The sequence below is a fragment of the Rhamphochromis sp. 'chilingali' genome (assembly GCF_963969265.1).
Source record: "Rhamphochromis sp. 'chilingali' genome assembly, chromosome: 1".
NCBI classification, from domain to species: Eukaryota; Metazoa; Chordata; class Actinopteri; order Cichliformes; family Cichlidae; genus Rhamphochromis; species Rhamphochromis sp. 'chilingali'.
The window spans coordinates 54,688,409-54,705,554 of NC_137929.1; the positions used below are offsets into that span (position 1 = coordinate 54,688,409).

Genomic DNA, 17,146 nt, shown 5'->3' on the forward strand with positions numbered 1-17,146 from the left:
TGTGTTCTCCATTCTTTAAGCACCGGTTTGAGCACCGGCACCATTTCAAAAGTACCGGTTTGGCACCGGTATCGGATAAAACCTAAACGATACCCATCCCTACTGACAACACGCAGTGAAAACATGCTCGAGCTTCAGAGTAGGTCCACTCCTCCACTGCCAGCAGAGATTTGATGTTACCCCCTAAATCTGAGGGTAAGACTCACCTATTTCCTGAGGAGGCTCTGTAGTTGGAGCACAAGCTCCTATTTTATAAAACTACTCTACTGCCATCCCCAAACTGGATTCTGTATGTTTGTAGCAAGCAGTGCCCCACTAATATAGACACTGGCACCTTAGTTCTATGGTACTCAAAATCAACATCAGCCAGTATTTGTTGTTGACTCATTTTCCACCATAATTTGCAAATAAATTCTTTAAAAATCAGACAATGTGATTTTCTGGACTTTTTCCCCCTCATTTTGTCTCTCATAGATGAGGTATACCTATGATGAAAATTACAGGCCACTCTCATCTTTTTAAGTGGGAAAACTTGCAAAGTTGGTGGCTGAATAAATACTTTTTCGCTCAACTGTACTTTGGTTAATTCTCAAGGAAGCAAATGACTACAAGAGAAACATAAAACTGTTTAAAACTGGTGACAAACTCAGCCAAACTTTAATCTACAGCTGGATTATTATGAGAGATATTCGATCAGAACTGATGAGAGATGTGGTTATTATACAGAAAATGAACAATTTCACAAATAAAACATCAACTACAGATGAGGAGAAGATCTATGCTGCACAGTTCTATCTAAAATTGAACTGAGAATGACAGAAAATTCATCCACGTTGTTCAATGTTTCACAGAAAATATTTAAAACTGTCTGACAACCAGCTTCACAGTTTTATGCAGCCGGTTAAACTTTGAAAAGGGGGGACTGATTTGACTCCTCACAGAGGAAAAAAAAAATCCATTATACATTAAACTGATGACTTTATATGTTTTTAGTTTTTGCTCATTAAAAAGTTTTAACAAATATTCTTCTTTTTTTCCTCCCTACAACTGCTGCAGCTAATGAATGCTTTCGATTAAAGTTGAACTTTCTAGCATGTTTTGGATTCATTATGCAGTTGTGGTCTCCACTCCCACCCCACCTGCAACCTCTCCTTCATCCTCCACTCTGCTGCTCCTATCACAAAGTCTGGCCCAGGTTTATCATCATCAGTCGACAGTATACCAAGTAAAACTAAACTAACAATTACAAGTTGTTGTGATAAAACATTAGAATTCACTTAAATAACAATAAAAACTCAATTTTAGTGAAAATTAAAACTAAATAAAAATATAAAGAAAATACTTTTAGGTAAATGTTATTTTGACTTTAGAGAAAACCTACTGGTTTTCCAGTAAAATTAAAATAGTCCAGTTAGTCCTGAAACCAAGTCCAAATACAATATGTGTTTGTTAATGTGAGGGAGAGACACGTAATAGTGAAGCTGCAACGAGCAGAGAACGTGAAGGTGGATTAGTTTAAATCCCCGGAGACAACCATCCAAAGAAGGAGAGGGGAAGACGAGACTGCAGTCAGGGGTGGTTTACGAGATATTAGAGAGAGCTGCTGTGATGTGTGGTTTGCAGAAGGTAGCACTGACAAAAAGACAGTGGATTGTCATAGGGCGTGTCCAACATGGACGAGATAATCAATGAGTACATCAGAGGGACAGGGCAGCAGTTTGAAGAAATTAAAAAGCTAAAAAGGCAAGGCTGAGATGGTTTTGGACACGTGAAGAGCAGATAGTGGAGACAGAGCTGCCAGGCAAGAGGAAAAGAGGAAGGCCACAGAGACAGGGTGAGGTGGAGGTAGACGGTCCGCTGCTGTGACCACTGAAGGCAGCAGTTGAAAGAAAGGAGAAGCAGACTGTGACCTGAATAAAAAGCTGTCATTTTTAGATGTGCCGAATCTTCTCCCTTACATTACTTCATATTTTTGTCAGTGAAATCTGCTATTTTCTGCATAATGCTACTTCTACGGTAAAGTGGCTGTTGAGGTACAGCCGGTCATAGACTAATCCAGCCTGCATGCCAAAGTAACTGAAGCCCGAGTTGCTCTCTGGTGCGTTTATAAGAATGTGAGTGTGTAGGAGGGATGTGGTCTCTGGCCTGCTGCAGTGGAGAGGTGGTGCAGTGAGCTCATGGGGTGGTGCCGGGATGTCAGAGGGGACAGGTGATAATGATGGCACTGATGACTCGCTGCCCTTTTAAAGTGATGAAAGAGACTGGTGGAGCGCTGTGTGTAGCGGAGAGAGCCACAGAGAGAGCTGGCTCCGGGCTACAAGACAGTGCCAAACATAAAAAGACGCTTGTGGTCAAAAATAAAGCCGAAACCATGACAACTGTACACTGTGTGGGTCCGGTCATTTCACAGTGTTAGATAGAAAGCTGGTGTGAATGAGGCATGTTGCATAGAGTAAAAAAAACACTCTTTAAAAAAAACAGTCCATTTGCCAAAGTTTACATCTGATTTTGTTTAAAGCAGAGCTTTCTGTAGAGTTTTCACTGTGTTTATTTGGGACTTAAAGTCCTTAAAAAGTTCAAATTTATCACTGACTGGTGAAAAAAATTGGAAAGAAGAAATCAGCAGTCACCCTCCATGTTCACTTTAGCTCAGTTAGCCTCTCATGTGTTTGACCTACACACGAGTAATACAAGAGTACATGAGGGGCTCAGCTCCAAATACTGGACGACTCAGTAAAAATAACTGAAGGGAGCCAAAACTTTGACAGCTGCTTCTTCATCTTCCCCGGGCATTTCAAAACTCCTGGCCTCTTGCCTCTGTCTCCTAACCCTTGGACTTCACTTTGAGAGAAAACGTCATTGACACAAGACCCTTTAATAATGCCAATCTGTGGATCTCTGCAGAAGACCGTCTTTTTCACGTCACTACAACATTAAATGCAGGTTATAGAAGCAAAGCCCACCAGTGGCTTCATTAAAAAGGCTGGAAATTGAAAGAAAAGGTAACCTGAGACTATCAAATTACATATTATTTTCTTATTTTTCCTGCCGGAGACTTTGTGCCTCTGGTTGGAATCGTACCAGCGACCTTTCACTTCTACATAAGAGGCAAAAAAACCCCCAAACATATAAAAGATTTCTATTTTTTCCCCCACTTACCTCGACTCCCACTGTAGAAGGGGTTTGTCAGTGGCAGGGACACCAGTCTCATTGGGTCTCTTCCCATCATCCCTCCATCATTCTTGTGCAGCCCAAATGTCCCGTTTCCTCCGTTCCCTCCTCCTCCTCCCTGACTACCTCTGGTGCCGCACTTCCGGCCAGCTGCACCTCCGTCTTTGACACCCGCTGGTTTGGCCAGCGTCACCTCCACAGCGGCTCCGTCGATCTGGGCTCCGTTCATGAGGCTGAGCGCGGTGAGGGCGTCGCTGCGAGAGCGGTAGTGGACGAAGGCGTAGTCAGTGAGCTTCTTGACTCTCTCCACGCAGCCCGGCTTGAAGCGGGAGAACTCCTGACGAAGAGTTTCCTCCGACGTCTCCAGCATGAGGTTTCGCACCTGAAGTACAAACGAGATAAGTGGCTGCTCAGGCTTTGAAAGCAGAGAATGAAATAAAACACACAGCAGACAGACAATGCAGATCACTTTTATTCCTGGTAACCATGTCCGAACAGCAGCAGGAACAACCCTCTGGCACCAAAAAAAATGTTAGATTTCACATTTTTAGTCAAACCTTTTCAAAAATGATCAAACAAAAGGCGTGTGGCATTACATGTCCTCGTTGATCTCACCACGTTTTGACCCAGAACCATTTTATTTGTCATGATTTCACCTGATGAAGTGAAAACAGGCTTCCCCACTCACACCTTACCTCAGGTGACCTCAAAAGGTCACATGACAGTGTGGTCTCAACCCCCGGTGATGATAATGGCTAAAGCCTTTTTTCACACATTGTGGGTCATGTGATCAATAGAGGGTTAACAGCCACCTAAGAGGAGAAACTCAACTACAGTTTAAACTCCATCTTTTGGTTTCAGAACTGAAAGCGCCTCTTGGGTGGGAGCAGAAATGTCTTCACGAACTTAAACAAGTGCAGCGGCCTTCTATTATTTTTACAAGCTCTTAAGGAGCTAGTGTTGGGCAGTGTTAGGAGAAGCTGGCTGAGATATGCACCTAGTTTTTTCAGGTTTTTCAGGAAACTAACTGTGACCAGACCAAGCTAATTCTGGGCTTAGACCCAGAATTAGCTGGAAAGATTATTTCTCTCGTCTGGCCTGGAAATTCCTCGGAAACTTCCAGGAGGAACTCAACTCTGGATGGAAATGGTGTCAATTAAATCACCAGAATAACAAAATAAATCCAGACAGGCAGAAAGTGCTGGGAGTTTAAGTGAAGAGCCAGACAGGAAGTAGATTTGCTCTGTCACTAACCGTTTATCAATACAGGACACTAGGTTGCCTAGGTAACCCTGTAAAGTATTTATTGCCCTGCCAATCAGCGGTACCCAATGGCTTGCCTCGAAGCTGAGAAATCATTTAATTGATTTCCCATCATCTCTGCTCGCCGCGTTGCTTCTGTTTGCTTCCTTTTGGTCTCGTGTGTTGAGTACAGATGAATTTAAATGGTTTTTTTGTGCATTTTTCTATTCAATTCAAACAAATCACAACCGCAGTCGCCTCAAGGTGCTTTATATTGTACGGTAGGGACCCAACAATATTACAGAGAAAGGCTCCTGTATGTTTAGTGTCAGCAGCTTTTGTGGCTCTGCTATTTTCTAGCAGCTCGATGGTGTTTTAGAGCAGCTGAATTCAGAATAAAGCTGTTCCCTGTTTTTGTTGTCAGACAACTGCACAAGCATGAAACAGGCACACACACCCTCCCTGTTAAGACCTAAAAACAACTTATGGCCATAAACAGTTGTTTCAGTTACTTTGCTCTGCTTTTTTATTTTGTTCAATTAGCCTTCTTGCCAGCGATAAACTTGTATATTTAGTTAAGCCCATCTACCAAGTCCTGCCACACAACTTTTCCATGACATGCTCAGCAAACTCAGCCCAGTTTAATGCAGAGATGTGCATTAAACTTAATGGTAAAATGATCGGGAACGTTTTGGTTGAGATTCCCTAGATGGAAGACCTGAACTGAAAACCAGCTCATTCGCGATGCATGCAGCAAACCAGCAGGATAAGCCTCAACTACCGTGGAGCTGCAGATTTATCCAGGAACAAGCTTTCTGTTTTGGACACGTGAGCTTCATCGAACTCCTTACAAACACCTTTAGAGTTTTAAAGATTTACTGTCTTTGTTACAGCCAAACCGAAGCAGAAGACAGTGGAGCTGGTGACTGAAGAGGTATAACAAGAGCCACCCGAGCACATTAAAAAGCATCCTGATTAGTGTCTTTGAAACTCCATCTAACACCAATGTTAGTGAAAAAGTCTTAACAAACTCAAGCAGTCACATTTTGTGCAGACGAACAGATTCTGCTCGACTTCTCTCTAAACTTCATCGCTGTGGCTGATGAGAGGCCGAGTGAACGGAGCAGCTGCGAGCAGGTTTTCTCGAGTCGAGGGCTTGGTTTGCTAAAAATACCCCTCGCACTGTACATGCTGGCCTCGGATCACACCTCAGTGTTTCAGCCTCCTCAGTAATTGATCCCCTGGAGGGTGAACGGCTCCTGCTGCTGCTCACCTTTGATCTGGGTGAGGCAGATGAGTGTTTTATGGGTTTCTGCCTGAACACACGCCGACCTCTGCTGCACAGCGCAGCTTTCGTTACACTCGCTGAGGCCCGACTCGCTAAACCGAGGGTTGAAGTCAGGTTTAGGAAAGGATGGATTGTCACAAACGATGCAGCCAGATCCAGGCCTGTTTCCACCAATCAGAGTTCAGCTACTTATCACCCTACATTAAATCTACAGTGACAAATATTAGTTCAGTTTGTTTTCCAATCAATTACTGGTTCTGTCGCTAGCTAACATTAACTAATGTAGCAACCAACAAACCAGCGAGGTGGTGTCACGTTCTGTACCGGCAAAAAGATGGCGCTAAACAAGCTTTAGAAAATGTAAACACTTCTTACATCCAGCGTCACAGACGGTGTTAAATCTATGACAACAAGAGCACTTGCAGAGCGCAACACTTTGTTTTTTATCATAACACGTTGCCATCGTTGTGATGTAGTAGGGCGTACATTGGACAGCTCTGTGTTTTCATATGATATATTACTCAACATGGTTCCTTGAAACTGTTTTTTCAAGGTTAACTTTAACCTTTAAACTTGTGGACACTACACTGCTAACAAACAAACTAAACACGTGTGTGTTTGTGTGTGTGTGTACGTACATAAAGGACCCTAACACGCTGCATGACCTCCTCATCCACATCTTTCTCAGGCTCCGCCCAGTCGACCTGGATGGAGTGACCCCACAGCTGGAAAGTTCCTGTGGGACACAGCAGCATCACGTGACTGTAACGTGAGGGTGCTGACGGTTTAAACCCGTCAATGAATGAACAACACGCACACAGCTGGCTCTCCGCTGGCAGGACACACACATAATAAGGGTGGCTGTTAAAAAGAGGAAGTTTTCACGTTGCTCTCAGCAGATGAGGCTCCTCTTCCTCCTGATTAACTTCCTGTTTCACACCATTGTGATTCTCATTTTAAATCTCACTTTCATTAAAAAAATTTTTTTAAAGGGAACAAAAACCTTTTCATCTTTGTTTCCCTTCTAAAGTTGCTGCTGGTGGTTAGAGTAATAACCTCGGCTTTATACCTTCAGTTTCCTGTAGCTGCCCTGAATCAACACCTGCTTGACAGGTGTCCGACTCCACCGTGCAGGAAATCTGCAGGAGCAGCAGTTTGAAGATAAAATAAGCAGCTGGGGAACATGTTTGTGGTTAATCCGGTGAATCGATTGACTGAAGGATCAATGTCCAATGCAGCCCAGGGGCTGAGACAGGAGGGAACCGATAGCTTAATGGAAACAGCTAGCTGAACCTCCGGACAGCAGCGCAAACTCATCGGGAGGGGAAAGGAGGCAAAGGGGGGAACACTGCAGGGGTGTTCTCATACTCACGGCTCAGTTATCCAACATGATTAGCACTATTAGAGCCACTGAATGTGATTTTTTCCAAAGTTTGAGCTTTAAATATGAGTAAAAGTGAAAAATAAAGACAAAAGAAAAAAAAAAGAGGCGGAGGTGAACACAGTGCCTCAAAGCAGCCACATGGAGCCTTCAATAACACCTCATCCCCTCTGCACACAGCTGGGTTACACCTCTGGGCACCTACAGTGTTTGGTTCAATGGTCAGTGGGATGCAGAAACTGCACACGTGCTATTGTCTGCACAATGTGTATTTTCTCAGATTTTCAGTTTCAAATTTCCAGACTGTCTTATTTAATCCACTTAACGTACATAATTCACTTACTTTCTGCATGTAATGCTACTTACTGCACATAGTGTCCTTCTGTATATATCCACTTAATGTATCGTGTGTCAGGATACATTCCACTGCGTGTTGCACTTGTATGTGACAGATAAATAATCTTGGCCACTCCCCTTGTCTTTGCAGACCGAACTCATCAATGCAAGACACACCATCTGTCCTGCTTCAGATTCATTACAGCAGTTTGTTTCTGCAGTACTCTTGTATCACAGCAAAAAGGTTGTGGGTTCAAACCCATGTGGAGTTCTGAATGTTCCTTCTGCCGTTACAAAAAGCAAACATGCCGGGTTGGGTTGTTTTCTCTCTTACATCATCGCTTTAAAAGACTCGAGCACTCCTGTGGATTCTACATCAGTGAACTCATCTTCTGCTGCTTAAACGATCAGAGCTTTGGAAGCTGCTGTCTTTCCTCTATAAACCCTCGGACCCAGAAGTCAGTCTGTGCTGCCCTCTGCTGGACGCTGAGAGGAACTGAGTCAGCTTAAAGGCTGCAGGTGCACACGTGTGACTCGGCACAGTGAAAACAAACAGTGGACACACAGATGTCTTCAAAGGTTAGGAAGGAAACACGTGGAGGAGGAGGACGAGGAGGAAGGCTACCTGGAATGAGCTTCCTGCGAGCCATCGCTGCAGCTTTGTGGGACTCGTACTCCACAAAGGCGAAACCTCGATTTCTGTTCTTGTCTGTGGTGCTCGGGTACACGATCGCATCCACCACGCCGTCCGTCACCTGGACACATAGACGCAGAGGGGGAGTAGCAGAAACTGAGATCTGAGAGACACACACTGCTTCAGAAAAGAGAGCAAACAGTACGACAGGGAGAGTGAAAGGAATCATCTGATTTTAAAGTGCCTTAACTTGTCCTGTTAGAAAGCCCTTTGAAATAACAATATATATATTATGTTTTATCATCATAAAATTCACAAACCAGCTCCATAAAAGTAGAACAGGAGGCGTCCTGCACAGATGTGACTCCCATCAAAAACCCAGTGTCAAACTAACAGACGGCCAGTGGGCTGCTCTGCTCTCTTTCCCGCTGAGGCCATTTTTACCATCTTTAACATGACGTTTATAAACAAATATCTGTAGGGGAACCATCTTTCTACTGAATATTTTCAGCTATTTTTTCAGGTTTTTCATCAAAGACGGAGAGGAGGAGGAGGTGGAGGAAGCTGCCAAGCAGCAGATCAATCACTGCTGAATTAAACAGCAGCTGTGCAGAGAGCGGACAGCTGAGGCTCAAACTGAGAGGTGGCCGCGAAACTCTGCAAAGAAGCAAAGCTTCCACAGTGAGGACGCATTAAAGCTGCAGAGCAGGCCAGACTGAATCTGAAATGATCCATCTGCTACCTGTAAGACTTTAACTTAGAGCATCTTCTTCCTCTTACAGCGGTCTGACCCTCCTCCATTTCCATTAGCAGTGATGAGGAATAAGCTTGGACACAAAGATGCTGGTATCACATATGGAAACCAGGAACTGTGGGTCAGTGAGTGAGTCTGCTTTACCTTCCTCATCTCCTCGATGATCTCGTCCTTCCTCTTGTCTTTGGGGATGGAGCCGATGAAGAGGCGGCAGTTGTCCAGACTCACGCACACGCCGATGAACTTCCCAGGGCGCACCTCGTAGTTGTCCAGCATCTGGATGGCTCGCTGCGCTGCTTCTCTGGAGCACAGAAACACTCGTTTTTAAGCTCTTTGCACAGGTTTCACTTCACTGGACTGCTTAACTACTTTTACCAATAAGAAAAAATAAATGAACATATACTCAGTGTGACGTGACTCAAAATGCCTGTGTCCTACACATATAAACACCTGAAAAACAAACGCAAGAGTCAAAGAAAACTGAGGAAGACGAGCGACCTGTCGGTGTACATGACGAAGGCGTAGCCGCGGTTCTCTCCGCTGAACTCCATCATCAGTCTGAACTCGTAGATCCTGCCGGCTTTCTCGAACAGTGGCACCAGGTCATCCTCGTACATGTCTCTGGGAATCTTTCCAACGAACACCTCACAACCCCGCGGGGGGGCGGGACCCTCCCAGCCTGTACCACAGACACAGAGTCAGCTGATCAAAGCCTTCATATTCATAAACACTTCTATCACTTATTTGATCAGATTAGAAGGTATTTCTGGGATTTCTACTGGGATTTTCGACTTTTTAATTAGGAGCTTAAGTAAAAAAAATTATTATTATTATTAAAATATGTGGAGTGGAGCAGATGCTGCTGCAGGTATTTTTGACAGCTGTGCAGATTACAGCAAATCTGATAAACTGAAAGCAGCATAAATGTAAAAAATGAATGCATGACTTACAAAAAAAAAGTTTATGTAACAAATTAATTTAATAATTGAAATAAATTTAAATACTAAAATTAAAACTTAAATAATTTATATTAAAATCAGTAAACTAAAGTGTCAAAATAAAATTTAGAATATATAAATAATAATTTATTATTGAATTGACTTTTTAATTAAAACAATAATTCACATTTGTAAAAGTAAAGAAAATTAAATGTGCAAAAATAAATTATTTGAAACTCATTAAAGCAAAATGAATATATAAAAGACGTGTTTATCTGTTAGTTAAACGAGTACTGTATACTAAAAATAAAATCACCAAATCAAAAGAACAGGATGCAAAATATTTCAGTTTTACACAAATACAATGAACTGCAATAAAGAAGAATATCATCAGTTATTTAAAAAAGTGCAAATAATTAAAATTAGTGAATTCAAATGTATGCCTTAATAAAAATAAAATGGTTTTAATGAAAACAAAGCCCACAGTTTCCCCTCCGATCTCTGCTTCACATCTAACCAGGAAGCCACCTTGGTACCTGCCTCTCTCATACACATCTGTTTTGACACAAACGGGACTCCACAGCTACCCCGGGGCTGTTGTTTGTCTCTTTTACTTGTGTCGCAGGTTGACATACCTGGAGGTGGACCTCCGTACTTCCTCTGCCCGTTCTCCTGCACCATGTTGTAGCCCGTCTTATCGATCAGGGACAGCAGAGCCATCTCTTTAGCACAGATCACCTTTAAGTCCTCCTCCATCACCAGCGGCCTCGCCTCTTCACCCGAGTCCGTGTCCACGTCTCCCTCCATGGGATCCTCTGTCCGACAAACAGCTAGGTTACCTGCCAGCTCAGGTGAGACTGCAACACTCAGAAATTGAACCCGAGGGTGATGTGAACTTTTAGTGTCTTATAATTTATTTTACTCTCTTGAAAATATTATCTGTGCTTTTTGCCTGTTTTCTAAGTCACCGTTTTGTATATACTAAAGCCGCTATAAAAGCTAAACTAGCTTTCATTTGCTTTTGTAGTTTATTTTTCACACTTTCAAGCGTTCACTTCACATCTTAACGCCAAACAGCAACATTTAACACTAATAGTTTCTTTCTAAACTGCTCGTGTAGCTAGCTTTATTCGTTTAAAGCTTAAAAGCAGCCAACGATCCGCTGCTAACTCAGTATGCTAGCAGTTCCGTGATATAGCTTAAACTTTCTCTTCGTCCGACCGTTTGTAAACCATTAAACCATGATAATGAAACTTTATTTTGGGTCGGATAAAATCTTACCGCTTCTTTCCAGCTCCATTTCCTGTCACAATGAAATAAAACCCTCCCGTTCCCGGACGATGCTGCGCTCTTCATCAACGACTCACCGAGAAAAGAGGCCGGGCCAACCTGACACCTGTGAGTGACAGGAAGCTGGCCTCCCGTCAGCCAATCACAACGTTCCTCTGTATAGGCGGGGCAACAGAAAAAAGATTTTAAAAAAAATCTAATAAAACAAAATAAAATCTTAAAGTATGACCCTGAACTTTGGAAATTGTTTTATAATAATAATAATAATAATAATAATAATAATAATAATAATAATAATAATAATAATAATAAATTAATTAATATACCCCTCCAAAAATCTAAATGTGATTTTATTTACATTAAAAAAACAAATAAACTATAACACCAATGAAACGAAATAGGAGCAATAAAAAAATAACAAAATTACAAAATGTAAACGAAGCATGTGTAAAATAATTTTGGAATAATTATCTAATAAAAACAAAAAATAATAAAATGACACAAAACCATATACTAATCATGTTATGTTAATAAATTTGCTTCTTGAACTAAAATTGTGATTAAAGCAGATCTACACTTGAAGTAACCTGGAAAAGACAGAGACTCAAGTCTGCTGAATTAAAATAAAAATTTATTTAATATATGACTTGAACATACAAGAAATAAGGCAAGCTTATTTTTCTTGTTCTCCTCGACTCCAAACATTTTTTCTCTTGGTGATGACTCAGACTAAAAGTCTGTAAAATGCCAGGACTCAACACTTATTGAACTTTAAATATTTTATTGAATTTTCCTTTTTGAATGTTTTGTTGTTCAGGGGGCAAATTTCTGCAAGTTTGAATGGCTGGTTTTTCTTCATGAGGCCATCCAGATGAGGAAAGGCAGTATAACAGCCAGTAGCACAGAGCACAGACTCACAGCCTGCAGGTAAAGCACCAAACACAGTGCCAGCACTGCCGCTGACTTGGCAACACGCTGACTCAGTAGCAGCTTCCTCGTCGTCTTACAGAACTGATGAGGAGAAGAAGAAGAAAGGCAATAATGTAAAACCATCTATTATAGTGATGGTAATTTAAAACCCTTAATCTGCTCGTCTTATAGTGTGAGGAAAGAAATACACTGATGTGTATAGGGGGCAAATATTCAGTTTTGTGTTGAAATGAATTGAAAGGAAAAGTTTTTATTTTATTAGAGTGGTACCTGAAATTTTCCCAGTGTCACAGTCACAAGCCTAACTTTAGACACACCTGTTTAACTGCACTTTGACAAAAATATCTAATCGGCCAATCACATGGCAGCAGTTGAGTGCATTTAGGGCCATGATCAACCTGCTGAGCATCCGAATGGGGAAGAAAGATGATTTAAGATGATTTGTTGGGTGTTTCAGAAACGGGTGATCTGCTGGGATTTTCTCACACAACCATTTCTGAGGTTTGCAGAGACTTTTTTTTTTCACTCCGTGTGAAAATGCCTGGTTGATGTCAGATGTCAGAGGTCAGAGAGTGTCTGGTTTGACTGATAGCAAAGCAACAGTAACTCAAATAACCACTCGATGCAACCAAGATATGTAAAAGACCAACAGCAGCAGATAACTGCACCAGGGGTGTCACTCCTGTCAGCTAAGAACAGAAAACTAAACATACAGTTTGCACGGGATCACCAAAAACAGAACATTGGACAACAGAAGATTTGAAAAATGCTTCTTGGTCTGATGAGTCTCCATTTCTGCTGCAGCATTCAGATAGTAGAGTCAGAATTTGCTGTAAACAGCATGAATCCATCCTGTCTTGTAACAACAGTTCAGGCTGCTGCCAGTGGTGTAATGGTGCTGAGGATTTTTTTAAACCTACAGCCCATCTGAGTATTGCTGCTGACCATGTCCGTCCCTTCTTGTACCCATCTTCCTGATGAATAGTTGCCCCTAACATGCCACAAAGCTCAAATCATCTCAAACTGGTTTCTCAAACGTGACGATGAGTTCGCTGAGTTGAAATGGCATCAAAAGTCACCGGATCTATTTGGGACCTTTGGGAAGTAGTAGAACTGCTCATCATGGATGCTCAGCTGACAAATGTGCAGCAACTGTGTGACGACATCATGTCAATATGGACCCCAACCTCAGAGGAATGTTTCCAGCACCTTATTTAATCTGGACCACTAAGAATTAAGATGGCTCAGAAGGCAAAAAGGAGGCCCAACCCAGTACTAGCAAGGTATACCTAATAAATTGGCCAGTGAGTATGTGTTCTTTTGGACTGCAGTGCAGAGTTTAAAATCAGCACCGTGTTTCCACTAGATGGAGTAGTTGCACAGTAATCTGGTTTTCATAGCTTTACATTTGTAGACAGTCACTTCTGAAACAAGTGAAAACCATCCACAACACATGCTTTTGTGCTTGTTTATCAGCTGACCGATAAATTGTCTAATCTTAAAGGTACTGCCATGCTACCACGCAGCTGTCTTTAATTACAACTTTCGCTTTTTTACAAGTCTTCTATCCAAATGACGTTCTTTAAGCCGCTTTGCTCTTTTTAAATTTCACTTTAATTGCCACACTCGTCTTCCTCCAGTTCATGCACTGCCTTCTTTCACGATTATGGTACATGCTTTTAATCGCATGCTGCAATCAGACGGCCTCGGAACAATGCAGCAACAACAAAAGAGCTTTCACTCAGGGCCTGTTGCTGCAACAGGGAGGCTTAACCCTATTAAAGAGGCAGGCTGGTCTGATCTGTGGTCAGTGTTAATCTGCAGCAGGAAACAACTGCTTCGCAGCTGAAGTGTAGGAAAGAAGCATGATCTGATGTGTGTTCACTGTTGGAGGAGCTGTTTGCTGTTCTTTCAGAGATTCTGAGCCTTAAGGTCAGAGTTTGGGTGAGAAGTTTTTACATGAGGATAGATTGTCCGATGGTTGTTTAAATGCATTCACTGATATGCTGTCGAGTGGCGCCCCCTAGTGAAGAATGTCACACACTGGTATTGCAGACTGAAACCGATTGAAAGCAGCAGGTTAGCAATCTGTCTGCTTTTATAAAGTGCAATTATTTGCCAACCAGGAGGATGCAGGTAATCCAAATTGTGGATTACAGGTCTCCTGTGCAATTGCCTTGCCATTAAAAAAAGACCCCCAAGAGATTAAAGATGTTGGTGAACAGCTGGTTGACCAGATTGGTTGCTAAATATGAAGAAATTCAATGAAATTGCTAATTTCCCCTGATCGCAAGGAGGTTCCTGTCCTGTTCTTGCTTTACTGTGACAGTCAGTTACCTTCATAGTTTAAACATCACAAGCGCTTCAACTGCTATTTCAGCAGCTTAACTTCTTAATTCCATTTTTCATTTCCAAAGTCAGGAGCAGGATTTGAATCCATGCCGCCCACTGAGGAGTTGGACCTTGAATGTTGAATTTTGTGGCATTTACCCACCCAGAGACGAACAAGTGGTGCCATTACAGCTGCTTTCAGTGCTTCCACATAAACTGAGGAGAACTACAATAATAAGTTGAGCTTTCTATCAGCTATAAAAGACAAACTGACAACAGTCGTGCAGTTGTGTGATTGATTTTCCAAACGTGACTTTAAGATGCATCTATTAATAAGAAAAAAACACATTATCATCTCTAAGATCACCTGAAATGTCTGGAAGCTCATGACAGTGCCGTATCTGCAGTACATGACAAAGTGTTCACAGTTGTACCACAGCAGGCTGTAGGGCACTTCTCCCTCTAGCTTCTCTGCCCTTCTGGCCACATCCTCCCCTTTCAGCACTGCGTGGCTTAATACCTGCACACAGAAGAGAGCAGCCCGCATGTTGAAGTATGTTTGGGCAAGATCCCAAACCCCAGGATTCCTCTGTGTGGGTGTGTGTTTGAATGTTTGATAAAATGCTCAAGCACAGGAAAAAAGTGTTTGTATGACTGTGTGAATAGGACTTGTAGTAGAAAAGCACTTTGAGGTCTCAGTAGTAGCAGAACAGTGATTAAGTGCCCGATTACAGTAGGAAAGTGCTTTATATTCACAATTGTAGTAAAAAAAAAAAAGAGCACTCAAATTGTAGTAAAAAGGCACTTAATATTGGTGAAAAGCGCTATATAAGTACACGAGTATTTACCATAACCCTACGTTGCCTGCAGCTGTTGCCACATCTATAATCCCTTCAGATTAACATTTATTTAGAAGGTTAGTTCCCAGTTTGTTGGCCAGAAACATTTGAAAAACAACATCGTGTTCTCTCTTTTTCTCAGTTTAAAGCTATAAAAGGTGTTGCTTCACAGGCAAGTGTTTCTCTTTTTACTCACTAATTTGGATTAACCCAACAGTGGGTTCATGTATATTAAGCCCACAGTCTAGCATAAAAATAGTATAAAGAATCCTTAAATGTAACTTTATGACATCTCATACCAATAAAGTGCCTTTGGGTGTATTACTATTTAGACTAAGGATTTATCAATAATAGAATAATGTGTTAAGTACTTTAATTATAAGATGTTAAAGAAGTTAAAATGTTTGTTTTGTCCTGATGTCACCTTATCCATAGGGTTGACCCGTATGTCTGCTCCATAGGCAAAGTCCTCTACTGAGTCCACCCTCACACTGCCACACTGAAGACACAAGACACGGGTTAGATCTCATTTACGACTGATTCTTTACCTGCTGTCATGTGATATGAGAGAATAAGCTGTTGCACATTAAACCGGATGCTCAGCTGCTGCACCACTTCGTGTACCTTAGCCAGTACTCCAAGTAGGAGTCTGGTGTTGGAGACCATCTGACTGATCCGATACTGGTCACTGGAGATGACGGGCATGATGTCTGGGATGAAATGAGCTACTCTGTGGAAAGGAAAGGAGTCATGAAAAATAAATGGAAAGTGTGAGTCATTGGTGAGAAAGGAAGGAAAAACATTTTCACTTTTTTGAAACAGAATTTAAACCTTTGAACTGTTTCACTGATATTCTAGCTGTCTGTCACCCTTACCTGTCTCCACCCAGGTAAATCCCAAAGTGTATGAAGAGAGTCCTGGGAACCTCCAGCAGGTCTCCTCTGGTGAATATTGTGTCATATTTACTCTTCCTCTTCTCCCCTCCATGACACTCCGGCTCCTCTTCACTCTCCTTCTCTTTCTTCTTCTCCGCCGGTGGCTCGAATCCCGAGGCTGAGATAAAAAGCAGACCGAGGAGCGGCAGGGGAAACATGTCGAGAGGAGACCAAGGGGAAAGTGGAGCTGTCTGCGGTGTGGTTTTGTTCTGCTGGTGGGTGGGGCAGAGAGGGGATTAGAAACTGCTGGGAACCTTTAAGAGCCTTTTTTGAGCAGCACACTCTACAGTCACATTTTACATTGTTGACGTTGATCTCTAACAACATTTTAGAGTCTTAAATGTGATCAAAGATCCGTGCCTTGGTCACAAATAAACTTTAAAATCTTGATGCAGAATCTCAAACTTGATTTGAAACATAATCTTACCATCTGTCAGATAATATAAGCTGCAGCCATTGTTTCCATGTAGTTGTAGTTCCCACATGTCACCAACAGATGGAGGTAACAGTGTACCAATCCACAGAAGACTACGTTTATAATGAGAAACATGAGAAGCGTTGTATGAAGCAAAACACTTGGGACGAAGCTTGAAAGTGGATATTTGGTGTGACCACCTTTATTCTTAAAACAGCCTGAATGTTCTATTGTAATTTTTATAAGTAGTCTTGAGGAATAGTTCTCCAGACTTCCTGAAGGACATTCAAAGCTCTTCTTTGGATGCTGCCTGCCTTTCGTTCTGTTCTGTCAAAATGATCCCACACTGCTTCAGTAATGTTGAAGTCTGGACTCTGCACGGTGGATCATACATTTTTATGTTGGACGCTACTTTTCATCATTTCATCAAAATCTCCAACGGCACTGAAATGCAGCCCCAAATGTTTCAGTGTTGAATCTCTTCACTTTGTCAGGTCTTTGAATTTCATTGGTAAAAATCATTTACAAGACTTAAAAATTCTAACAAAAGGAAAGTAGTTTTTCTAACTTTCACATCCTTGACTGACAGAAGAACCTCGGAGACTCCAACAAGGGTGGAATTGACGATGTGGTTATGTGGCTGATAAGGAATACAAGATATG

The 17,146-nt window shown here is 41.9% G+C and overlaps 2 protein-coding genes across 2 annotated transcripts in view; both read right to left on the reverse strand.

Annotated features, from left to right (window-relative positions):
- The window catches only part of rbm46 (RNA binding motif protein 46), a 34,277-nt gene extending 23,173 nt beyond the window's left edge, over positions 1 to 11,104 (reverse strand). Inside the window, exons 1-7 of the mRNA XM_080896809.1 lie at positions 11,026 to 11,104; positions 10,380 to 10,601; positions 9,305 to 9,485; positions 8,951 to 9,107; positions 8,044 to 8,173; positions 6,340 to 6,437; positions 3,160 to 3,553 (exon numbers count right to left, since the gene is read on the reverse strand). Coding sequence (XP_080752935.1) covers positions 3,160 to 3,553; positions 6,340 to 6,437; positions 8,044 to 8,173; positions 8,951 to 9,107; positions 9,305 to 9,485; positions 10,380 to 10,601; positions 11,026 to 11,044 — 1,201 coding nt within the window. The 5' untranslated portion in view covers positions 11,045 to 11,104. The remainder of the gene's footprint in view (positions 1 to 3,159; positions 3,554 to 6,339; positions 6,438 to 8,043; positions 8,174 to 8,950; positions 9,108 to 9,304; positions 9,486 to 10,379; positions 10,602 to 11,025) is intronic.
- Positions 11,105 to 11,754: 650 nt separating this feature from the next.
- On the reverse strand, positions 11,755 to 16,227 carry lratb.2 (lecithin retinol acyltransferase b, tandem duplicate 2; the record flags this gene model as incomplete). Its single annotated transcript, XM_080905452.1, has 5 exons — positions 11,755 to 12,045; positions 14,663 to 14,815; positions 15,559 to 15,633; positions 15,759 to 15,864; positions 16,010 to 16,227. The coding sequence occupies 5 exons, from the start codon at positions 16,225 to 16,227 to the stop codon at positions 11,890 to 11,892; spliced, it is 708 nt and encodes a 235-aa protein (XP_080761578.1). The 3' UTR covers positions 11,755 to 11,889.
- Between the last annotated feature and the right edge of the window lie 919 nt (positions 16,228 to 17,146).